Source organism: Loxodonta africana, chromosome 15 (genome assembly GCF_030014295.1).
Source record: "Loxodonta africana isolate mLoxAfr1 chromosome 15, mLoxAfr1.hap2, whole genome shotgun sequence".
NCBI lineage: Eukaryota > Metazoa > Chordata > Mammalia > Proboscidea > Elephantidae > Loxodonta > Loxodonta africana.
Window position 1 is genome coordinate 61,818,132 of NC_087356.1, and position 24,733 is coordinate 61,842,864.

Consider the following 24,733-nt stretch of genomic DNA (forward strand, 5'->3'; position numbering starts at 1 on the left):
AGTCCAAAAATCAGCAGAGACATGGACAGTGAAGCAGGACTTCTAGGGCCCTGAGCTAAAGAAAGCTACTGAAGGGCAAGGAGGCCAGAGTCTTCCTCACTTGGTGAGATCAGGACAGAATCCAGAGACTGAGAGGGGATGCTACAGGGAATGACCAGCACCGCAGGAAAACACTTTTAGCAAGGTATAATTAGGAAGCAGGTCTGAAAGGGAGTGAAACCTAGCAGCTGTTTCTGGAAGTCCTTCTGAGTTAACAGGCTACATGAGGAGGGATGGACAAGGTACTTCCTGAGCTATGTTAACAAGGCCAGTCTGGGGCTGGATTTTATGATCTCAAGATGAAGAATCTGTGCTCCCGATACACATCTGTTCCTATTTGCTTTTCCTTTTTTGGATTTTGCATTTCTTTTAGTTTCCTGCTAAAGTTCCTTTGGAAAGCACTTCAATCCTGTTTGCCAGACCTAAGAGGAATGAGGAATTGTACACACTTAGGTCAAAGTGACAAGTGAGGTCAGAGAGCCTGGGCGTGGAGGGGCAGTAGCCAGCTTCTTAGAGTCCAGGACAGCCACTGAACCAGGGGGCAGAGCAAAAGAAGCAAAAGTTCTTGGACAGGGTGAGCAGGGGTCACAGAGGCCTTCTAGAGGCAGCCAGTAACCAGTAAGGGGCATGCGTTGTGTGTAAGGGAGTGAGGGAGACTATAGCATCCATGGCCAAAATGTTAAAATTCTGTGCCCACGTCTGAGCTTAATCTGGCCAAGTTTGCACACACCCTCTGTGAGGGGGCAGGATGTCTGAAAAAGCCTGTTCTTCCTTTCTTGCCTGTGTTTCCCTCATAAAATCCTCCTTTCTTTGAGTTTTTAAAAATGATTATTATTGTCAAAGGCACATTGCCTTACATGAGAATAGATCTTGCCCTCACCTAATGCTTTGGACAGAAAAAGTTCAAAAGGTAGTGGAAGCTACCAGTGTGCAGTCCCCTTCTTCCTGACTTCCTGCACAAAACCAGACAATAGGACCCAGGGCTTGGATCAGACTCTTTTTATTGTCTTTTTTAGAAGTAGGCCTTAGTTGGAAAGCGATGGAAAGGGAAGAACGGTGCTCTCTGGCTTCCAAGCAAGCTCTTCGGTGACCCCAAGGGCCCCATGTGTCATTGCCAGGAGGGAAAAACGGCCCATTCCTGCTCTTCTTGGCTCACACCCTCGTTTACCACTGTGAAGAGTTCCCTTACAGGCCCCTGCCCCAGGGGCAACCCCTTCCCCATGGAATTCCTCATATTCTCATTGCCTCATCAAGGGTCATCTCGATTCCTAGAGAGAGAAGAAAAGGGAGACTGATGGTCAAGCCCTGATCCAGGGCAAAGACGCAATAGAAGACATGTCTCTTTTCATTTCAGCCTTTCTCCTGGGCCAGTACCAGTACAAGTAGCCATCAAGTTGACCCCAACTCATAGCGACCCCATGTGTGTCAGGGTAGAACTGTGCTCCATAGGGCTTTCTTTTTTTTATTTTGTTGCTGTTGTTGAGAACATACACAACAAAACACACACCAATGCAGCAATTTCTCCATGTACAATACAGTGACATTGATTACATTCTTTGAGTTGTGCAACCATTCTCACTCTCCTTTTCTGAGTTGTTCCTTCCCTATTAACACAAATTCGCTGCTCCTTAAAGGACCTATCTAATGTTTCAAGTTGCTGTTGTCAATTTGATTCTGTATAGATAGTTCTTAAAAAAGCATAATACTCAAGGCAAACATGTTTTACTAGTTAAACTAAACTAATGTTCAGTTTTAAGAAGAGTTCAGGGGATATTTTTAATTTAAGCCTTAAACATTATCTTAGGGAAATAGTTTCAGGGGTTCATTCAAACTTTATGGCCCCAGGAAGTTTGGCATCCATGAGAATTTGAAATTCTGTTCTTCATTTTCCCCCTTTTGATCATGATTCTTCTTAGAATCTTTTATCAAAAAGTTCAGTAATGGTAGCAGTGCACCATTCAGTTTTTCTGGTCTCATGGCAAAGGAGGCAGTTGTTCATGGAGGCAATTAGCCACAAATTCTATATCCTCCATCTATTTCTGACTCTCTTTCCTCCTCTCTTGCTCCAGGTGAATAGAGACCAATTGTTGTGCCTTGGATGGCCGTTTGCAAGCTTTTAAGACCCCAGGCACTATGCTAGGAACTAGGAGGCAGACTGGAAGCACTAAACATGTTATTAGGCCAATTAACTGGGATGTCCCATGAAATCATGACCCTCCATAGAGTTTTCAGTGGCTGATCACTAACCCTTTCTTTCCAGAAGCATTTGGGTGGACTAAAATCTCGAACCTTTCAGTTAGCAACCAAGCATGTTAACTGTTTGCACTACCCAGGCACATGGGAGGGCAGGGGTGGAGGAGTTGAGAGCCCTCTGTTATGTTTCATTTTGCCCTCACTAGTTCTCCAGGATTCCTCCTCTCACCCTCACTCACTAGGTCCCCTCCTTTTGATACTTTCTCTGCAAGCCCCTTTCTTCCTTCCTATTTTCAGTCACCCCTTGGCCCATCCTCCCTAGCCATCAACTCTCTAGCCCCCACCTCTTGATGCTTCTGTCCTGGCCTTTGGCTCTGGCTCCGGCTCCGGCTCCTTCCAGGGCCTCGGGAGCCCCGAGAGCTGCTGGAGCCTCGTGATGAGTTGCTGCCAGCTGTGGAACAGGTGCTGGTACCCTGGCTCCGGGACAGGAAGGTTGGCCTGCTGTATGGGGGCCAGGACTCTTCTGCCGCACAAGAGAGAAGGGGAGCTGGGCCCAGGCAGGGAGCAAAAGCTCAGTGTTCCCCCATCTTCCCACCCTGGCCACAATCTCAGCTCTGGAAGAAGAGCTTAGGGCAGGCACACCCTGGAGACTGAGGAGAAACAGAATGCCAGCACACGGTCTTGACATGAGAGGTACTCAGGGACGTGTAGGTAATTCCCAAACAGGGAGATCCTTGGAGAAGGAGAGACAAAGCACCCATATCCCACTCTTCTCACTTCTGGGCTTCCAGTCATAGAAAAGGACATACTTGGGGACTTCACAGATTTTGCTCAGAAGGAGCTAGAGAGACAAGTGAATCTTTGATGTTGATCAAATGCACGAATGCTACCAAAGGGGTAAGCTGGATTGAAAACCCATGGATGACACAGTCTGTACTACCACCAGCCTCCAGTCCCAAAACCCAGCTTCTTGAGTCACAGCCGGCCCTCCCGCCTGCCCTGCCCTCTTACCATCTGGATGAGGGCACCCAGGAGCACCCAGGGGCACCACCTGTGCCACTCTCCTTTCCCCACTGCGCTCCCGCTCTAACGAGGAGATGCTGCCTGCTGCTCTCAACCCCAAGGCCCAGCTGGCCTCTTCCTCTGGTGGCGGCAAGGGTGGTGGGGGCAAGTCTAAAGAGAAGCCTGTCTTCAGTAGAATTTCCTGCTTCTCCTGAAACTAATCTTTCTCCCCCCTCTGCCCCCCGGCACCATGAGTTTGCAAATAAACGGTCCAAGATTTGGCTCACCTTCCCCCTTCCTCTATCCCCCCAGAGCTCACTCTTGGTTTCCTGCCTGTCCCCCCTACCAACTGTCACCACCTCCCAGACCCATGGCCACCTCACCTCCTGGACTGTGTTCCCGCCTGTAGGGAAGAGCTTTGGGTTTCTTCCGGAATCGGGCCCGGGGTCCTTGAAGTGGAGGAGTCATCCCCCCAGGCACCTGCCGGGTTCTCCCTGTAGCATTAGGGGATTGAGAGAGAAGCAGATAAAGGAGAGGACCAGGAAAGGAACCTGAGGCTGAAAGAGAAGCTTTGGAGAGGAAAATTCCAAGGGAGGGGGTACAGGGAATTGGGAGTGGGAGTCGAGGGTTCTACGGACTCACCTGTGGCACAGCTGGCTGAACTAGGGGCAGGGCTGGGGTTGAGGTGATGGGAGGCTGTGAGGCCAGTACCCAGGCCAGCAAGCCCTCCTTCATGGCTACTCAGAGGGGGCTGGGAAGCACTGAGAGGGGAACTTGGCCCAAAGGGCACCCTCCTGCAATGACATGAGGCTTCTGCATTTGTTCACTTGACAAACACTAAGCGCCTACTATGTACCAGGCACTGTGCTAGACACTCACGCTAATACTCAGATGAACCAGACACAACCCCTCCCCGACAAGGGCTCCCAGGCTAGTGAAGCATGGGGAGCACTACGTCATTGAAATGTCATAGGAAGCCTGCAGAGTCACTCCAATGGAGACCCAGTCTGAAGACAGTGAGAGACCTTGTCAGCCCCCACTTTCCTCCTCAAATCTTAATTCTACCCTGACCCAGCCCTGAGACCTCTGTTCCACAGACTCAACTACCCATCCATCCGTCCATCCATCCACCCAATCGTCTACTGAACAGATCTGTACTGAGTGCTTACAGTGTGCAAAGTACTCTATACCTCCCTACCTGGACATCTGATGAAGACAAGGGACGTCAGTCGGTGGCTGGGGAGGGTTAGGAGGTGAGGGGGTGAGAGTGGCTGTGGACTGCTGTCCATAGGAGGGGGTTGGTGAGGGAGTTTCCCCTCTAGATGAGGCAAGCAGGCACCCGCCACTGGAGTTGGGCTCTGTCAGGTGGCTTCTCTCAGTCATTGGCAGGCACCACTCTTCTGGCTCTGAGCTGCGGGCAAAAAGGCAGGACAGTAGGGGTGGAATAGGTAGTTTCCCCCTCAACCTTTCTGTTGCCCCCTTCTCTTCCCCTCCCAGCTCTGCTGCCCACCCCCAGAAGCGGAGGACAGGTCCCATGTGTGTAGGGCATCTGCGGGGCCAGCACCCTTACCCGCCCTCCAGCTCCTCCTCAGGGCCCTCTAGACAGCTCAGTTCACAGGAAGGGGGAGGTGGTGGCAGGGTGTCTGGCCAGTTCAGAGACGGCATTTGCACAGGTTTTCCAAAAAGCTTCACTTTGCCTCCCCTGGCTCCTGGGGAGACTGGGATGGGGGCACACAGAGATACACGAAGGAAAGAGCCAGAGATGGGCCACATGTCAGAGGAAGTGCTGGGTGGAGGAGGGAGTTTTGGGGGCTACTCTGGTTAGGGCTAAAGTGGGGGTGTTGGGATCAGAGTCATACCACTGTCCCCCTGGCTCCATTCTGGAGGAGCATACTGGTTCCAGGTGCCTGGATCCCCTGGGGGTTGTTGGGGGAAGCCCCTGTGGAAGGTCCGCAGCTCCTCCCCAGCTGGGTCAATGGTGCTGTAGACAGGGCCCTCACCAGAAACAGCAGGGCCCCTGGCCGTCTGAGCCAGGTAGAGGGAGATCCCTGCTTCTGTGTAGGAGACAGGGGGAGGTGCAGGAGAAGAGACAGAGGCCAGAGATAGAAGACAGCGGACAACAGTAAAATGGAGGGCAAAAGGAGGTCTCACTGGATCAATTTCTTCCCCCACCCCAAATCTTATGGTCCAAACCAGGGCATTCACAGAAGTCAGGTCTGAGAGAGGCTCCCTGGACTCATAGCCTCCCCCAAGGGCTAACCAACCGCTCCCAAAAAACTGACCAACCTCAGGAAGACTGGGGCTCCTTGGTTCCCTTCAGTTTGCCCCAGTAGGTTGACAGGAGAGAAGGGTGCTGGGGGGCAGGTGTGCCCCTGAGGGAATTAAAACTCCTCACCATTGTAATATCTGTCATCTTGGTCAGGATTGTTGGGGCAGCAGCTTCCCCTGGGCTCCTGGGCTGAGGGGCTTCGAGATGGGTGGGGCCACGAGTCTGCCAGCCATGGGTAGGGGGCAGGGCCAAGGCCCATGGGTGGCCTGAGGGAGAGCATGTGAATTCGGGATGGAGAGTTTGAAGAGGCCAGCAAAGGTAAGGCAGTCGTGGAAACTAATAGCAGTGTTTGGGGTAGGAGTGAGAGATGGTTGGCACAGGACAGGCAGTGAGGCCTGGGGAGGAGGGATAGTGGTCTCTTCTTTGAGGGGATTATCCCTGGGTTAAGAGAATTACCTGGAACTGGCTCCAGAGAGGCCCTCTGAGTGTGGGAAGGACACTGGGGAAGATGAGACCAAGTAAGAAAACAGCCCGTACTTGTGGTCTGAACCCCACTGGGCACAGACGGCTTACCTGCAGGAGTGTAGGCAAAAGAGGCTTCCAAAAAGGAACACATGGGAAAAAGAAGAGAGGAAATGGGAGAAAGGTCAGAAATACCCATATTCTCGTCCACCCCTCAGCCCTGGTCCCATTCCACCACCCAAGGGCAACCTTAAGGAACTTCATTGGAATTTCTGGGGCTGGGACTCAGGCATCAGTATTTTTCTAAAGCTGATTCCTATGTGTAACCGCGGTTCACAGCCACTGGCCTCAGAAACCTGACAATCTCTCCTGAGACGCAGAGCTCAGGCCCCGCCTTTCAGCAGACCCCGCCCCCACCCAGACCCCGCCTCCCAATTTATGGCCCCGAGATCCTGGCCAGCTCCTCTCCTGCCAGGCCCCGCCCCTCCCATGAAGTGACTGAATTTGGGCGTTCCCCCTTCCAGGCTAGCCTTTTCCTTCCTGGGGCTGAGCTGCAGACGCTGCTCTCTTCCCGAAGCGTCCCGGGGGCAAACCTTAGCCCTCTCCGGAGGCCCAGGTCCCGCCCTCCTCGCGTGGTACAGCCGTCCTGGCCACGCCCCCTCTGAGCCCCGCCCCACGCCCGTGTGCGCCGGGCGGCTCTCCTCCGCGGCCCCGCCCCCCCACGGTGGCCGGGCTTCCGGTGCGACCCTCTCTTCCGCTCCACCGCCGCACCGCCTGTCTGCCTGGACGCAGGGGTGGTCGGGCTCAGTCCTCTTCCAGCCCCTGCCCTCCCTCCCCAGGCCCGGCTCTCACCCGTGTAGTGGCTGAGCTCCTTACGCTGTTTCTGGCGCCGGTAGAGGGCGGCGCAGAGCCCAAGGAGCAACGCCCCGCAGGCGGCGCCGCTGCCGGCGAGGAAGGCCGGCTCCCGCAGCACCCTCGCCAGCCGCTCCGCCAGCCCCGAGCCCACCTCGAGCCCAGGCTCCAGTTCCGGCGGGGACGCTGTGGGGTCAGAGAGGTGAGGGGAGGAGGGACCTGGGAACCCACGAGCTGGGAAGGAGCCACCCCTGGCACACAGGCACAGCTAACGCAGGAGCCCCGCTCGGCTCCCCAGCCCGGCTCTCCCACCCCCCACCTCCGGACTCACGCAACTGCACCGACACCGGGGCACTGGCCACGCCCACGCCAGCGCTGGTGGCCGCCGCGACCTGGGTCCGGTAGAAGAGACCCGGCAGCAGTCCCCGGAGCACAGCGGAGCGTGCCCAGCCTGCCACAGATCGGTTGAGGTGGAGGCGACTTTCGTTGCCCAGGCACCAGATCTAAGGAGGCGGAGAGTCAGACATGGAATTCTGGCCGCACAGGGAAACTCGAGGCTCAGAATGGTAGCGAGGTCTTGTTAGGTGCGTGGAATCGAACTCATAGTGACCCTATGTGACAGAGCAGAACTGCCCCACAGGATTTTCTTGGCTGTAATCTTTACAAGGAGTCCTGGTGGTGCAATGGTTAAGAGCTCTCCTGCTAAGCAGAAGGTCGGCAGTTGACCAGCCGCTGCTCCTTGGAAACCCTAAGGGGCAGTTCTACTCTGTCCTATAGAGTCGCTATGAGTTGGAATCAACACGATGGCAGTGGGTTTGGATTTGGTTTAATCTTTACAAAAGCAGATCTCCAGGTCTCTCCCCCCGGGGGAGGGGCTGGGTAAGGTCCATGAAGTGCTTAACGCTTGTGCCACCAGAGGGGCCTTAAAAAAAACCTTTGTCTCCAGTCCATTCCAACTCATAGTGACCCTATAGGACAGAGTAGAACCACCCCATAGGGCTTCCAAGGATGGGCTGGTGGATTCGAACTACCTACGTTTTGGTTAGCAGCCGAGCTAACCTCTAAAAAAAAAATCATTGCCATCTAGTGGATTCTGACTCAGAGTGACCCTACAGGACAGAGTAGAACTGCCCCGTAGAGTTTCCAAGGCTATAATCTTTACTAAACTGACTGCCACATCATTCTCCCCCAGAGCAAAGCTACTGGTAGATTTGAACAGCCAGTCTTTGGTTAGCAGCCAAGTGCTTAACCACTGCACCACCAGGGCTTCACAGAGGGGGCTTACAACAACCTGTTGGTGTCCAGTCAATTCTGATTCATAGTGATCCTATAGGACAGAGAACTGCACCATAGGGCTTCCAAGGATGGGCTGGTGGATTCAAACTACCAGCCTTTTGGTTACCAGCTGAGCTCTTAACCACTGACAACACTCTAAAACGTCTTTCCTTTCCCTAGCCTCAACCCTAGACCCAAAATGAGCCCTAGGTTCCTTCCAACATAATTCTAGCCCTTGGGTCCTCTCAAACCCTGTACCTGGTATTCCTTGATGATCCCATTTTGCTGGGAGGAGAGTGGAGGTTCCCAGGACACAGTGATACTGCTGTTGCCATCACCCCCCAAGGTCACTGCCACTCCCTGGGGGGGACCACTGGGGGCTGAGCCAGGGTGGAGCATGGTGAGAAGGACACAGACAGTCATTGCAAGCTGCCCTCCATGCCCCTCCTCTCCCCTTCCCTGTTTTAACATCCTAGGAAACTGAGAGGCATCCCTCCTTCCTACACGCACTTAACTGTGCCCTCCCCCTGACCCTTTCATCCTCTCCCCACTCCCTCTTCCCTCTTGTCCATCTGTCAGCTCTGTGGCCCTCCTTACCCTCCTCAGGAGTGCTTCTGGTCACAAAGGGGCTTTCAGCCCCCAGCCCCTCTTGGCCTTGGGCTTGCACCTTGATCTGGATTTGGGTCCCTGCGGGGAGTCCCCTTAGCACAGCACTTTGCTGGTTTGGGGACTCTAGGTCTAGCACTGTCCAACTTCCTCCATCAGGGCCTGCAGTCCTCCAAGACACCCGGAAACCTTGCACCAGCTGTACTGGGCCATCCATCTGTAACAGAACAAAGCATACCAGAAGCCAGCCCCTCTTCTGTTTATCTTGCCTTCTCCAGCTACTCACCCCCCACTCAGCAGCCCCCGTATCCCACATCATCCCTGCCTCTAACCTCATCCCCGTGCCACACTTACAGTCCAGGACACCTGCAGGGTCCGGGGCCCAAGGACTATGGGCTCCTGCATTCGCACTGCCACTTCAGCCAGTCCCCGCTGGCCTCTCCATGGGTCCTCCACCGGCCTGGAGGGGCTACTGTCTGTTGACCAAAGAGCCCACTCAACAGGGGCCAGCAGGGTCACAGAGATAGAACTGACGGTGCGTTGTGTCCTACCTTTGCACTGCCCCACAGAGTATACTACTTAGTACCCCAGGGGCAGGAAGAGGTTGGTCAGGAGAGTAACTTTCAGAGATAAGCCTGGTGTCCAGCTAACATGAGTGTTCCTTCTGCATTCTTTCCAGGCCTCAGTTCCCTATCCCTAACACGAAGGTGACCCCTCTGTGGTCTCTTCTAGTCTTAATAATCTAAATTAGCAATCTGTAAAAGGCACAGAAGTGAGGCCATCAAAGATGAGTAAGTCTCTCTCTCTCTCTATGCCCCCTCACCACCTCTAACAGAGGGAAGCTTGGCCTTCTACTCCAGGTCAGACTACCAGTATAGACCTGACATAGCAAGAAACAAATCTGTGAGCTGCCATGGTGCCATGGTTTTGCGATGAGGTGACGGCTCTGACCTTACTCACCCTGGGTGCGGACAGGCTCAGAGACAGGGCTGGGCTCACTGAGGCCCCAGGCCCCCACAGCTCGAACCAGGAACAGGTAGATGGTATTGGGCTGCAGACCGCTGACCGTGTGAGTCTCCAGCTGCACGCCATCTGCCACAGTCCGCCACGTGCTGCCAGCTGCTTGGCTACGATGGGAATGAGGTGCCACAGTTGTCTGAGCCAGGACCCAAGCTGTCTGCTCCATCTCATCCATTTTCTGTGGTTCCCTACTCCTCCTCACCCCACAACAGCAAAGACCTTGAGGACATAGGGGCCCATCCCTTTAGCTTTCCCAGGTTTGCATTCAAACTTTTGCCATACCTGAAGGCTTCTATCACATAAGAGGTAACTGTGGCCCCAGCCTGTGGGTTGGGCTTCCAGGTCAGGGTGATGCTGTTCTTGGTGATCTCGGTGACCACTGGCTGGGAGGGGGGCCCCGGAGGAGTACTGGGTTCTATAGGGGGATCAGCTGACACTCCCCAAGCTTCTGCAATGAGGAGAGAATCTTTGAGTAGAAGAATGGGAGAAGGGTATCCCAGAGTAACCTGCCTCCTTTTCAGAGGAGCTGTGGGTCTGTGACAGTGCTGATGGTGGAGAGGGAGGCATGGTGTACTAGCCCCAACTCATGTCTGCCTCCCAGGGAACCATGGAATGGCATTTGCAAGATAAAATAAGTCCCGGGGTTTTGGAAGATAATGCCTGCCTTTGAAGATTTGGGGAGAGGTGCTGGCAAAACAAGGGAAAAACTCACCCTGCATCCTAAGCCAGCCACTCCACGTGGCCTCACCTGTGGAACTCTTGGCCACACAGCTATAGAAACCCATGTCCATCTCCTACAGAAGGGAACAGAGCACTAGCAAATGCACTGGGAGTGGAGCAAGAGAGTTTGAGGGGGTGGAGGCAGGGGTACAGAAGGACGAGGAGGATGCTGTATACTTCCTTGAAAGATGGCAGAAGGATGGAGGGGGTGGTCTGAGAAAGCACAGGGGTAGAAATGGCGTGAGAGTCCCAGGGGGGTGCTCACTGGAGCTGGGAATGTGGACCAGGTGGCATTCTTAGTTCTCAGCTCCCAGAAGACAGCCTCACCTGCACGTTGGCAATGTACAGGGTACCATTGGCCATTAGGCTGAGCTGGAGGTCATCCCCCTGCAGCCACTGCCCATCCTTCTTCCACTGGACACTAGGGGGAGGGTTTCCTGTCACTCTGCATGGCAGCCACACAGAGGAGCCTAGTGCCAGTGTCTGATTGGCTGGGCCCTGGAGGATGACAGGAGGCAGCCCATCCAAGGATGCTGAGAAAAGAAGAACTTGGGCAGCTCAGGAAGGATCCTAGGTACAGGCATCCACCCCCTTGGTCCTCATTCTCTGCTCCTTCATCCCCCAGAGATCAGAGAGGGTTTCCATAACCATCTATAGGCTCTGCCTGGGACCAGCCATTTATTAGTGGCATCTGCTTCAAGGACATGCCTCAGGAACATATATATAAAATCCAGGAGAAATCGTCTTTTTATTATTACCTTCTAGACCCATAAGTCCCACTCCATCCCATGGGCACTTACCTTCTTTTATCTTCAACAAGGCCTTGGCCAGGACGCTGCCGGCCACACTGACAGCCTGGCACACATAGTAGCCGGCATCTCCACTCTGCACTTCGGTGATGTTGAGCTGGCCTCTTGGAGAGACCAAGAAGCGCCCCGTGGGCTGAAGTGATTGACTGGGGAAAAGCAGAACCTGGAGACAGCGACAAGGAACCAAACAGAAAACAAGCAGGCAGCTGGGAAGAAAGAGCTCCGCATTCCCATCAACCCCCAAATCCAGAGAATTCCTAAGGTTCTAGTTTATTCTCTGGCCCCAGCCAGCTATGTAACCTTGGGCAAACCAGTTAAATGTATTCACAGAAATTAGGGGGTTTGATTAGATGACTCTAGGTTCAATTCCTAGCTCTGGGACTTACCGGTTGGCAAACTTTGAGCAAAGTATTTCCTGAGCTCCAATCTCCCCAACTCTGACTCTTAGAGGATAGCTATGAGGACTAAATGATCATCAGAAAATCTTATAGTACACTGTGTGATAAATGTTAAATCCTTTCCCCTTTTTGGGGGCGTTAACATTTTACTTTAGATACATGGAAGACAGGGAGGCAAGCTGGGGTCTCAGGACAAATGGCACCGTGCAGAGCCCCTGACTGATACCTACTGTCATCCCCTACCACCATCACCATTTTTTATTCATGTGAAAAGCTAATTAAAATGCAGCAGTCCCAGGTGCTAGAGATGTTGGAAAATTGTGGCTGTGGATTTGCAATGGGGTGATGGTTTGCCTGGTTTCCCAGTGAGATAGATGGGGGTTAACCATACTTATTATATTGACCCTGTTTCCTAGTAGTAAAAATTCCACCCTTCTCTTAGAGGAGGTACTTATGGTATAGTTTCAGTCAATGTTCTTTCTGGTGGTGTGTTGTGGGATTTCTTTGCTTAAAATTGAAGACAGAGGACTGTGAGGGGTGGAACGCCCCCTGGTGGAATTCCTTGTCAGCTGTTAAGTAGCACAGCAAGTCATTTTCTACTCTGAGCCGCTCTAGGTACACTACTTGGTGATATGTTATACCCAAAAGCCCAGGCCCATGGGGTCGGAGGGGGGAATTGAATTGAATTTGCTACATCCTTAGGACAGCTTTGCCCAAAATAAAAGATTCCCCATGGAATAACCACATAGGATTTGTTCCCTACCATCTAAACATTATCTTTTATAAAGAAAATGCCCAATATGTTCCAAGCCTCTATGTTCATTATCTTATTTAATTCTCCCAAATAACCTGCAAGGATTTCTGAGAGGACTAAACGGAAAAAAGAAGCCCCAGAAAGAAGTTTGTGAAATGTAGAGGAAGGGAGGCTAAGACCCAGAGGAAAAGCTGGTGAGAAGAGCCTTGGAGATGACCACCTACTTGGCTCCCCTCTTTCTGCCAGAAGATGGCAGGTGGGGGGTTTCCTTTAGTCTCACATTGGAAAGCCACACTCTCTCCAGGAGCCGCCATCTGGTCCTGGGGCTGGGTCACCAGCTGGGGTGGGACTGGGAAGGAGGAGGGAGATAAAGGAATAGTGAGTCAGGGAGGCTGAGCAAAGAGAAACTCTTAAGCTTTGCTTAAGCAGGATCAGACATCCATCTCTTGCACACGCCTGTTTACCTTTTTTCCTCCTCTCCCTCCTTCCAGAAGACTCAGGTGACCCTTCCATCTCCACGCTCTGTCCTCCCCGGCCACCCCACCACTTTCCTCTAAGTTTCCCCACCCTCCATCTTCCCGCTTATCCTCCCTGCTTCAGGCAGTCCCCGGTGGGGCCCTCACCGTGAACGCTGAGGGAGCCAGATGCTTCGGCACGGCCCACGCTGTTCTCCGCCACACAGGTGTAAGTCCCCTCATCTTCAGCACTCACCCGCCCAATCCAAAGGCTGTGGTCACTCCGGATCTCATACCTGCTCCACTCCCCACCCCCAGGCTGAGTTGGCCACAGCTACCGACCGCTTCTCTCTCCCCCAGGACAGACACAGGATCAGGGCACACAAAGACAACACAGGACTCAACAGGGACAGAAACTGGTACCCAAGGGCCGGCGAACGAAGAGAGATGGGAACTGGATAGGGCAGGGAGCACAGGCTCTGGGAACCGATTTCTCTGTACCCTCGTGTGAGAGCGTATCTGCGTTCCAGTTTCCAGGGCAGGGTAGGCTCTCGAGCTGATTGGCTCTCCTTACAGGCAGGAGGCGGGGTTTCTCACCTGCCTGGGGGCAGTTCCCCATCCTCCTTGCGCCAGCGCAGACGAGGAGGGGGATCCCCTTGCACTTCACACGAGAAATCCACAGGGGTATCAGCGAGGACCACCTGATTCACTGGTCTACGCAGGAATGAGGGGCGCTCTACAAAGTGGGAGTGAGTGAACAGTCGGGACAGGTACCTACTCCCTAGGCTACCCACTCCCACAATTCCAAAAACTCCCCGTGCCTACCCAGCACCACAAGTTCAGCTGCCCCACTCTCCCGTTCTCCCGCCATGTTGGAGGCCACACACACATACATCCCCGCATCGCTCTTGAGTGTATGTGACATCATCAGCTTCCCTCCACGGATCTGCGGAGTAATTATGGTAATTTTGGTTCTTTACAGCCGTCAAAACATTTGATATTTATTATTTATTTGAGCCTCACAGCAAACCAGTGAAGAAGACTAGTCAAGTTGACCCTCTTATCAGATAAGGAATCCACCCAAGATGGGGCTCCAGTCTATCTTTTTTCCCAGAGCCCAAACTGCGCACCACCAGTGACTGGGGTTTCATGCTCCCCACCCACCTTATACCAATTCTACCCTACCTATCCTGATCCCTCATCCAATAGTTGACGCTAAGCCGCCTTATAATCTCTAAGACATTACTCACAGCCCTTCCAAGATTTTTTAGGTTCAGGACTTCCGTCTTTGGGACATTTCCCTGTCCCTAGCATTCCATAAAGATTTACGTCCTTGGAAACCCTATGGAACAGTTCTACTTTGTCCTATAGGGTCGCCCTGAGTCGGAATCAACTGGACCAGCAAGGGGTTAGCCATAGTCCCGCCCCTTACCGTGATCCTTCCCTCCTCCTCCTTGATTCTTGCGCTGTTCTTCTTCCAGGACACCAATGGCTCGGGGTGGCCGCGGGGAGGCACACATTCCAGTACCGCTGGCTCCCCCACTGCCACCACCAAGTTCGCAGGAGACTGCCTAAAATCGTCGCGGAGGACTGGAGAAAAAGAGAGAGAAAGTGGTGTAGGGGAGCTCCAGTGGGGCAAAAAGTTAAGCGCTGGGCTCCTAACCAAAGGTCAGTGGTTCGAACCCATCCAGCAGCTCCGCAGGAGAAAGACCTGGCGATCTGCTTCCTTAAAAATTACAGCCAAGAAAATCCTATGGCACAGTTCTACTCTTTCACTGCAGGGCACCTAACAACAACATCGGTGAGCTAACTTGCTGAGGACACGGCAAAACTGTCTTGGGTAGGGTGGATCCTTGCAGACTGGAACTCTCTCCTATGACCACGTCTTCCTCTGATCAAGGCGTGGGTATTGGAGGCCAAAGGTCCCAAAGGAAGGTGATGAATGGGTTGAGATTGGGATTTGTTCTGAGTTGGATTGCCCGGCTCCTTCCCGTCCCCCTCTCCTCCGCCCCCCCCCCCCAACGGTTCTGCATCATTGCTAGAGCCAGGACACTCACCTGCCACTTCCAGCGAGGCGTTTCTGCTAGCCGCTGCTCCCAGGTAGTTGCGCGCCACGCAAGTGTAGACACCTTCGTCCGGCCGCGCGCGGCGCCCGTGCACGATGCGCGGGAAGAAGAGGGCGCCACTGGGCAGCAGCAGGCGGTGCGCGCGCGGATCGTCACGAGCGGTAGCCACACGCGCGCCGTTCTTGTACCACTCGATGTTGGGCCGTGGCCGGCCCTCGGCGCGGCAGGGCAGCGTGGCCGGCTCACCTCGGGAAACCAGCAGATCTGGCGGCTGCTCCACTATGCGCGGCATTGCATCCTCTGGCTCGACCCTCGAACCTGGGGAGACGGGAATGGGGTGGCACTGAGCGGTCAGACTGGGAAACGGGGGGAGGGATCGAGGATCCACAAGGAAAGAGAACCTTCTTGTTCTGCCGCCTATGCTTCATCTGCTAGAGCTCAGTCCTGCCTGGCCTCTTTTGCCACTCTCTCCCTCTGTAGGCTCCAATATGTCCTTATTGGCGGACACCCCCACGTTCTTAGGCTCCAATGGAGATGCCTACACACAGGCAGATCAGAAGAGGAATCAAGACACAAAGTCCTCAACTGACTTTCTGCGCCGCCTAAAGACCCCTGCGTCTCTTCTGGACAAGTTTAAGTTGGGGGTAACTGGGCCTCTGCTTGGAATAAAAAAGAGCTGTCCCCTTTTTTCCGGCAAACGCAATCCCTTGTCAGAGCGCACGGCGTGAGACCTGCAAGCCGTCTGGTTTTTTGGCTCTCTCTCGCTGGTTCGCACATTGTCCTTGCACAGTGAACAGACATAAGTAGGGCACCTGATCAAACACTCCGTTCTTCGCCTGCGCAAGGTCCCCAGGCAGGTGAAGTGCGGAACGTAGACCAGCCTGAGGCGCACGGGTTGTTATGGGAGCGAATACCTGGGAGCACGGGCTGGGGCACCCAGGTCGTTCTTAATCTGGAGTCCATGAATGGGCTTTGGGTATGTGTGTATGTGGTGGGGGCGGGGTTCTGTGAATTCGAAGTAAATGAATGCAGATGGTAGTGGGAATATGCGTAATGGTCCTTTTCCTGAGAGGTGCGTAGTTTTCAGGAGATTATCCTACAGGTTGATGATGACTCAGGGAAAGTTAAGAAGCATTGGAAAAAAGGGCGTCCCTTGTTCACTCAGATCAGTTCGCCTGCTTATTCTGCCCCTCTCTTACTCTAGTACTACCGACTACTGCCCGCTTCGTCCTCTGTCGCACAGTTTAGGAATCAGGACCCCGGAGCCGGTTATGCTTACCCCCCCCCAAAAAAAAACACTGCAGTCGAGTCGACTCAGACTCATAGCGATCCTATGAAACAGAGTAGAACTGCCCCATAGAGTTTCCAAGGTGCGCTTGGCGGATTCGAACTGCTGAACTTTGGGTTAGCAGCCATAGCACTTAACCACTAGGCCACCAGGATTTCCCCGGTTATGCTTAGCCAAAAAAAAAAAAAAAAACCCAGTGCCATCGAGTGGATTCCGACTCATAGCGACCCTATAAGACAGAGTAGAACTGCCCACTAGAGTTTCCAAGGAGCACCTGGTGGATTTGAATTGCCGACCCTTTGGTTAGCAGCCGTAGCACTTAACCACTACGCCACCAGAGCCGGTTATGCTTAGACACCCGCAACTTCCAGCCCGCCATCCGAAGTGGATTTGTAACTCGTGGCGGCCAGTAGGCGCCGCTGCCGCCTCGCCTAATGTGGTGTCCAGGGCCACCTCGGCGCTGACGTTCGGCGCCCCCTCCCACTCTGCTCCAAAATCCGCAGGGAACTCCTGCTTCCAGCCTCTGGGTGGGATGGGTTTCATTTCCCGCCCACCGTCTTAGAAATTCTGATGGAGACCAAGCTGGAAGGGTTGCTCAGTACTGGCGTCGTTTTGGGGAGAGTGACTGGTTGGGGTCAGGATGATCCGTTTCCCTCCACTTAAAGAAGGGAATAATTTTCTCTATCCACTCCCTTCCAAACAGAAATCTCCGCTCCTCACCCCACCTTCTCTTCTATCACATCTCGATCCAAATTAAGGCAGACCCTGTGGTGGGCGACATGGAGTGGTTAGGAGCTTAGGCGTTGGCGGGGAATCAATCAGAACTGTAACCTCAGCCTTTCTTTCACACCTTCCAGTTGCAAGAACTTGGGGAAATTATTGAACTTCTCTGAGTCTCCGTTCCTCTACCTGTAATATGGGAGCATTCATAGGGCTGTCATAAAGTCATACATAAGTAAAGCACTGAGTAAAAATATAAAATAACCAATGGCCACGAGTAAGCTTCAGCTCATGGTGACCCCATGTGTGTCAAAGTAGAACTGTGCTCCACAGAGTAAAAAACCTACACGGTCCAGTAGATTCTGACTCATAGTAACGCAGTAGGACAGAGCAGAACTGCCCCATAGGGTTTCCGAGGCTGAAATCTTTACGAAGCAGACGGCCACATCTTTCTCCCCCGGAGTGGCTGGTGGGTTGGAATGCCAACCTTCCTAGTGCTTTAACATTGCATCACCAGGTCTCCTTGGGGTAAGAATAAATTATGGCTATTCTACCATTATTTAAGGGCTCTTCTTCCCCAGCTCACCTTACCTTATCCAGGCTCCTACACTCTCTACCTGAATCAGATTCTACCAGAACCCCGAACCAAAAAAAAAAAAAACAAAAAACCAAACTCGTTGCCATCGAGTCGACTCCGACTCATAGCGACCCTATAGGACAGAGTAGAACTGCCCCACAGGGTTCTCAAGGCGCGCCTGGTGGATTCCAGCAGCCATGGCTCTTAACCACTACGCCACCAGGGTTGCCCTACCAGACCCCGGTATTCCTTTATTCTCCCTCTCACAGAACCCTCAGGTGTAATGGAAATAGATTTAGGTCTGTTATCGCCAAAGTTTTGCTCCGTGCTGGTTTTATGACTATCGGGATATCATTCACTCTCTGAATTTGTTTCCTCAGCTGCAAAATGTGACTATCAATATCTTACCTATAAAAAAAAAAAACCTATAGGCTTCACTTAAACGAGGCAATGTATGGTGGAAACTTCCGCAAAGGCGCTGGGTAAGTAAAGGCGTGATTATCTGAGGTCAGCGAGAAAGGCTGTGTTTAATCTTCTGGGGATGTAGGAGGTCCCAAGATTGAAGAATCCCGCCTCATTCCCCATCCTCCTCTCCCCAGTCCCTCCATACATGCCACACCCTTCTGGTCGGTCCTCTCTCCCTAATTCCTGCAGACAGCAGCTGCTGGAGCCGCATCCTGGAATTTCTTCCCTGTCATTCCCAGTCTCAGGAGATATTTTGACATCAGCCTAATGAATAGCTAATTCCATGTTAATGAGGCCCTGGAGCTCCTCCCCCAGCACCTGGGGTATTCACCCCCAAACAAACACACACGCACTCTGTCCGAGTCTCCTTTCTCGCCACCTTCGAGTCCAGGTGGAGGGCGGAGGGATGGTGGGAGAATCACCGGGGGAACCACCGGGAAGGGCGTCCCGGAGAGAGGGGGTTCCCGACGTGGCCGATAGGGGGCGCGATCGGGCCCCTCCCCAGGATCGCGCCGCACTGCTCTCGGGGCTTCCCCGCTGCGCTTGGGGAGAGCGGCTGTCGCAGTCATTTATTAATCATCCTAATTAGCGGTAACGACCTCGCCGCCGGCACTGCCAGCCCGCCACAGCCTTGCCGGGATGAGCCAGCCGGGAGTCCCACCGTAAACTTCCAAGTTTGCCTAGCATGACCGCCGCCCGTCCCCCTCCGTACCAAACACACCTAACGTTTTGTCTTCCTCACCCTCGTCCCAGACGAGTTCTTGGAAAACTTCTGGTCCCGAAGGAAGGCCTGCTCCTTGGGTGGGTCGCTGAGTGGCCAGGGGGGCTGGGCTCACGTCCGCCGGCGACCGCGCCCCTCCGGTGCCCTCCCAGCCGAGGCCCAGGCCCCACTGAGCTCCGGACTGCCGGTCACCAGCCCTGGCTCTCCTCACCTGGGGTGGGCGTGGGGGCGGCTGGGGAGATGGGGCATCCTGGCTCAGTAGCCGTCTTCTGCTAAACTTTCCATCTCCCGCCCGTGCTAAAGCCCCGAACTGAAACCCCGAACTGCTACCCCAGGGAGCGCGGGGTGGGGCCCTTCCGCCCTGAACCTCCGGGCAGGAGTGCTTTCTCCTCTCCCTCCAGCCTTCCTCCCTCCCATCCCGCCTCACCCCGGATCCGATGTCTCCAAGGAGCAGGGACTTACCGTTGAGAGCAGGGTCGTCGGGCGGCAGCAGGCTGTGGTTGAGGGTCGCCAGCGAGGAGTTGAAGCCCAAGAGCAGCTCGCTGGAGTTGGAGATGTCCCCAGCCAGGGAATCCGCGAACAAGTTCATCTGCAGCAGCGTTTTGAGCAGGTAGCGCAGCATGGCGCGAGCAGGCTGGGCTCGGGGCTGGGGGCTCCGGGCCCAGGCCCTGGGTCCGAGCCCCGGGGGCCGGGAGCCAGACGGCCCTCCACCGCCTCTGCGCGCTGCCGCAGCCACGGTGCCGCTGTCCTGCCGGTGCGCCCCGACGGTCGGAGCCTCCGCGTGCCCTCCGCCTCCGCTCGTCCTTCTCTCCCCGCCCCCGTTCCCCCCCGCCCCCCAGCCGGGTCCCCTGGGAGCTGGGCCTGCTGAAAGCAGGTGCCGCGTCTATCACGGCGTAATTAAGGGATTAATCCGCCGCACTCCGCCCCCGCCCACCTCCACCCCCGACGGCCACTCGCAGGGCAAGAGACTGGAGTCTCGCAGCTCGAGTTGGAGTCCCCGCCCTGCGCCCTGCGTCTGGTTCTAGACGGTCCAGACTGACTCAAAGCACTTGAGAGATGGAGAAGGGCTCCGTGGGTCTCTGCCCTCTACCCTACTTTAGTACAGGAATCCTGCTCTCTCTTCCCGGTCCTTAGACAAACTGAGGGAAAGTACAAACACGCTCATCTAGCTCTCAAAGGTGAGCCGGGTGCCCTGGCTTCCATTCCCTTCCATGTCCCGCGGCTTAACAGCAGGAGTGAAGGAGGCTGGGGTGGGCTGCAGCTCCCAGTCCAGGGCATAGGGAGGTGAGTCCCGACCTAGAAGTCCTCCTCCAGAAGACCTGACCTAGCAGTTCCAGCAGGAGACTCAGATCAGGGCTAGAACTGGAGTCGGAAAGCCTAGGGAAATCCTGGCAACTCGCATTTATTTGCATACCTCGTATTTATTTGCATACCTTTTGCATTACGTGGCACTGACATGTTTTATTAAATTGTTTTACATTTTTAAGAAGACTGAAGGGAAACCAGGGTGTCCTGGACCAAGACAAAGGGAGAAATATTGTTTCTGTACGTGCAAGTGCCAGAGATGACATTGAAGCAAAACTGGTACAAATCTGTTTTTAAATCAGAAAATAAAATAAAAACTCGCACCCCCCAGCCCCAGCCTGCTTCTTACTTTTCCAGGGCTCTTTCTACTTAAAGATCTAACAGTCCCTCACCCCGCAAACACACACATTTCTAGGCTGGAGATGGCACTGGGATGATAGGGGAATAGAGAGATTCCTGCATTCCTAAATCGGGTAAAGATCCAGGGCCTTGCAGATTGGTGAATGGCAGAATGCTGGCTCAGCCTTGGGGTTCTACGTAATGGGACAACTTTCATGGGGCAGCTGTTTCTGAAGGAGGGAGAGGCACAAACAGGTTGAGATCCAGAGAAGCGGGTGCTAAAGGCGTGTAGACCGGGGATAAGCAGTCAAGAGCCCGAAGTGAGTAGAGTCAAGAGTTGGAGTATTTCAGGCAGAGAGAGCACTCAAGTGAACCAGGGACATTGTCTCGAGGAGGGGCCTGTCCCAAGACTTCTCCCTAAAGGCAACCCATACATCTCGCCGTGGAGCCTGGAACTATATGGGGTGTTTAGGTCTCTTCCTACCCCTTCTCCTCAGCTATGTGTGGGGCTTTGGAAAGCCAGAAACACAAGGTGGGCGGGTGAGGCCGAGCAGGAGGCAGAGCCCGGGCGCTGTTCTTTCAGCACCTCGTCGCCGGTGCTGGCCTAGGGATCTGGTGCCCAAAAAAAAAAAAAAACAAAAAAATAAAGACGTCTTAAATCAGAGCAAATCGAGGCAGAGACCAACTGGGGTAGGACAGGGGTTAGCAACGCATTCTTTCTAAAGTACGAAGATATTAGAGATAGGATTTGAAGTCTGTCCCTTGTTCCAGAGCCAGGCCGCGCTCAGGTGACAGAGATAAGGATATACTACCCCACAACAGGTCTGGCCCTCCAGAAATGACCAGCCTGGAAGTGGTTCTCAATCCTATATTTATAAATTACAAGATACCACCACTCTGATATCAGTTTCCCCATCTGTAAACAAGGAAATGGACTATTTGATCTGCTCTGACCCTCCAGATTCCAGGTCCCAGAGACTTCTGCTTTGCCCCCTGCTGACCGTGGTTACCAGCTTCCATCACACCAGAGCCCCACCAAGGCAGAAGTCCCAGGTACTGGCACCTGGCCCTCCTCTGGGGCAAGGCAGACTACAGCAGACAGGGATCCGCAGGCCACCATGTGGATCTTGCCTGGTCCTAATCCCCTGATTTGCTCCCCGTTGGCCTCTCAGCAAACACAGGACCTGCCAGTGTCTAGGGGCTTGTCACCCTGTTATCGGATTTGTTCCTGGAGACAGCGCAGTTAATTGGCCCTTTATGTGGGGATCAGGGTGTATTTGCTCTGGGTCCCCTGAGCGGAGGTAGCAGCTCAGCCCCTGGCAGGGCTACTTGCTAATCCTCACCATCCCGGTTTTGAAGGCTGGACAAATAGCAGAGCCACTCCCCGCCCCCTTCCAGGACTCTCCCTAGTGGAATCTCCCGTTGCTCTTCTACAGCTCACCTACTCTCAGCACTCTTTTCCCCCTTTCCACTCCTTCTTCATCTTTTTTCTCCTGGTTCTTTCTGTCTTTGAACTTCTCTCCTCCTTATCACTTAAAATCTCCTTTAAACCACCTCAGACCCAATGCCAAAAAAAAGGTGGGAATGGAGAATAAATGCTTCCGAGTGTTCTGGGAGGCCCAGGCCTGGCAGAGGGTGGGAGGAGAAGGCCCAGCAGAGGTCACACCTCCCTGCTCTTCTACAGCCCTTTCCCTCCCTTCCCTTCTTCATTCAGGGTCAGATAGGCAGCCTGGAGACCTGGTCCTGAACTATTTCAAGTCCAGCTTCTCTCTGGGGTGCCCCCATAGGCAGTTCTAGAAGAGTTTTGCCTCCAACTTGTCTCCTTGCTTTCTGCTCCTCCTCTGCCCTGCAACGGTGTGTGTATGTTCAGGGAATAACTCAGGTGGAGCCATAGAAATGAATCTGGGAGCCCGAGGGTAGTGGATTAGTTGGATGCCAGAAGAAAGATATTTCTTGGGGTGGTATTTTGGGTGGGTCGGTCTGCAGAGGAGTATGGGAAATGGGAAATAGATGTGTTATGAGAAAGGCAGGGGTACTATGCCAGAGTAGTGTGATGGGAATCATGAACTTCTGAAGGAACTCTTCAACCCCCCTCCCCAACACTGGGGTGGGTGGGTGTGGGTGTGTGCCGGTGTGTGTGTGTGTGTGTGTATGTGGAGAGAGAGAGAGAGAGAATAGCTACCCCAGGCCAACTTCCTTGGCTTAGTGCCAGCACTTAGCCAGAGAATGTGTCTGGGAATTTTCAGTGACTTATTTGTGGGGGTGGGGGGATGGCGCACTGGTGTGCAGTGGTTAAACAATAGGCTGCTGATCAAAAGGTTGGAGGTTCAAACCCACCAGCTTGGGAAAAAGAGGTGGCAGTTTTCTTCCGTAAAGATTACAGCCTTGAAAACCCTATCGGGCAGTTCTAGTCAGAATCCACTCCACAACAATGGGTGAGTTTTTTAAGTTGGAGCGTGGGTATGGGAAGACTTCTTGGTGGTCTGAAGCCTGCATGCCTATTGGTAGAGGATGAAACTGCTGGCACGTAACTGCCCGGGAGGGCATTCTGAGGATAGCCCCCCCATCTCACAGTGATTACTGTTACTGCCTCCCCCCAAGACACACACACACACACCACCCAGTACATTTACATCCCCCCAGAGCCTGCGGCCTCCAATTACTCTGTGTCTGGACCCTTTCCCAGGGCACTCATACACAGTGAGCATATGCGTGTGTGGGGGGGGGAAGATAACATCTGCCCCTCACCCCCACTAGTTTGTGCCTGTGAATGGCCCAGCAGGGTTGTGGGCTTCAGAGTAATGATACCAGGGGGCAGTGACCCAGCCGGCAGGGGCCAGAGGGCCAAACAGTAGCGGGGATCAGAGAGCAAGGAACAGGCATTGCTAGAAAGCAGACAGCAGGAGCCTACCCCTGGCAGGAGCCAGGGTTTGTTGGCTCAACCCCTGTAGCTGCTGAGGTAATAAGCTGGGCCCCCTGCCAAGAGTACCCCTTTCCCCACAGGGTTCCAGTAGAGGAGCCTGTGGGATGACACTTTGCAATACACTCCATCAAGTCTGGAAATCTGGAGGCAACTGGGCAGAAATGTCCACATCCCAGTAATGATGAGACAAAGAGTGGGGAGAACAAGAGCTTTCTTGGTTCCTTTCATAAAACTAGCACAGTACCTGGTACCAAGCAAGCATTCCGTAAATATCTGTTGGCTTAACATACCTGGTTAACTAGGTAGTCCTCATAACTCCCCCTGCCCCCCAGCCCACTAGCCTTTAGCCTTGTCTTCTCTGGAGATGCTGCTTCCAACTCTCCCTGTAGTCTCAGTTTCACTCTCTTTCTGTCTGTCTCTTCCCACCACCCTTCTTCTTTTTCTGCCTTTCCTCCTTCCCTTCCCCTCTCCATTATTCCTGATGCTTTCTTTGGGGACATACTTTTCTAGTTTTAAAAATAGTTTCATTTTTATAAATGTAATACATTTTCATGCAGAAACATCCAGGCAGTGTAAGAGAGTACAAGATAAATTGCTGAAGCCCCCTTCATACCTTTAAGTCCTTCTTCATCATACAGACCTACTTGCCTGGGGTGATCACTGACGGCTTCTTGTGAATCCTTCCAGATTTTAAATACTTGTATACAGTGTGTGTGTGTATACATACACTCATTTAAAATACAAATATGGTCGTATTATTTGTACTGATCTGCAACTTGCCTTTTTTAACTTAATATTTTTAGGGCATCCTTTCATATCAGTACATGTAGCTTCATTGCACAGATTTACAATACATTTTTAGCCAGCCCCCCATTTCCTGAGATGTAGCTTGTTTCTAGATTTGTTTGTTTGCTGTTTACAAATAATGCTACAAATAAACATCTTGTACATATATCTCTGCACACACTTTTATCTGTAGGATAAATTCTTAGGAGTGAAATTTGGGGGCCAAATAACAGCTAATGTTTATTGAGTGGTTCTGTTCATTCATCCATTCAAGAGATGTTTCCTGGGCACCTACTCTGTGACAGGCATGGCTGTGGTGTGAGGGCACCAGTAATGAAAGAGATAGACAAGGAGCCTGACGTAGCACTCTGCTGGCATCATCGCATATGTAATTCTCTTAGGAAATCTGTGAGGTAGGTACTATTAGCTCCATTTTGCAGGTAAGGAAGTTGGGACTAAGAAAGGTTAAGTAAACTGCCCACAGTCAGATAACAAGAAGAATGAGATATAAATTTTTCACAGATATTGCCAAATTGCCCTCCAAAGTGTTGCCATGATTCACAGTTCCATAGCACCGTATAAGAGCTCCTTTTTTCCCATCATTCTGATTATTATAAAACATATTTCTACCATTCAATGAAACCTGAAGGCAATGCAAGTTCAATGGGTAATATCAGGAACCAATTTTG

At 53.1% G+C, this 24,733-nt stretch overlaps 1 protein-coding gene across 1 annotated transcript; it reads right to left on the reverse strand.

Annotated features, from left to right (window-relative positions):
- Positions 1-251: 251 nt before the first annotated feature.
- ROBO3 (roundabout guidance receptor 3) lies at positions 252-19,343 on the reverse strand. The gene is made up of 28 exons (XM_064268912.1): positions 19,154-19,343; positions 14,912-15,238; positions 14,287-14,444; positions 13,680-13,800; positions 13,452-13,590; positions 13,023-13,150; positions 12,624-12,748; positions 11,239-11,410; positions 10,766-10,971; positions 10,431-10,512; positions 10,001-10,166; positions 9,659-9,825; positions 9,053-9,174; positions 8,690-8,915; positions 8,351-8,472; positions 7,149-7,320; positions 6,818-7,003; positions 6,077-6,100; positions 5,960-6,002; positions 5,630-5,769; positions 5,094-5,288; positions 4,805-4,952; positions 4,433-4,645; positions 3,877-4,028; positions 3,618-3,728; positions 3,244-3,405; positions 2,577-2,755; positions 252-1,307 (listed from the first exon to the last, which is right to left on the reverse strand). The coding sequence occupies exons 1-28, from the start codon at positions 19,311-19,313 to the stop codon at positions 1,296-1,298; spliced, it is 4,158 nt and encodes a 1,385-aa protein (XP_064124982.1). The 5' UTR covers positions 19,314-19,343; the 3' UTR covers positions 252-1,295.
- Positions 19,344-24,733: the final 5,390 nt, after the last annotated feature.

Coding starts and splice junctions, on each gene's coding strand:
- ROBO3 (XM_064268912.1), bottom strand. CDS start 19,313: ATGCTGCGCTACCTGCTCAAAACGCTGCTGCAGATGAACTTGTTCGCG. Junction 7,004..7,148: donor CCCGGTGTCGGTGCAGTTGC/GTGAGTCCGGAG, acceptor CTGACCCCACAG/CGTCCCCGCCGGAACTGGAG. Junction 6,101..6,817: donor GGAGCTCAGCCACTACACGG/GTGAGAGCCGGG, acceptor CCTTTTTGGAAG/CCTCTTTTGCCTACACTCCT.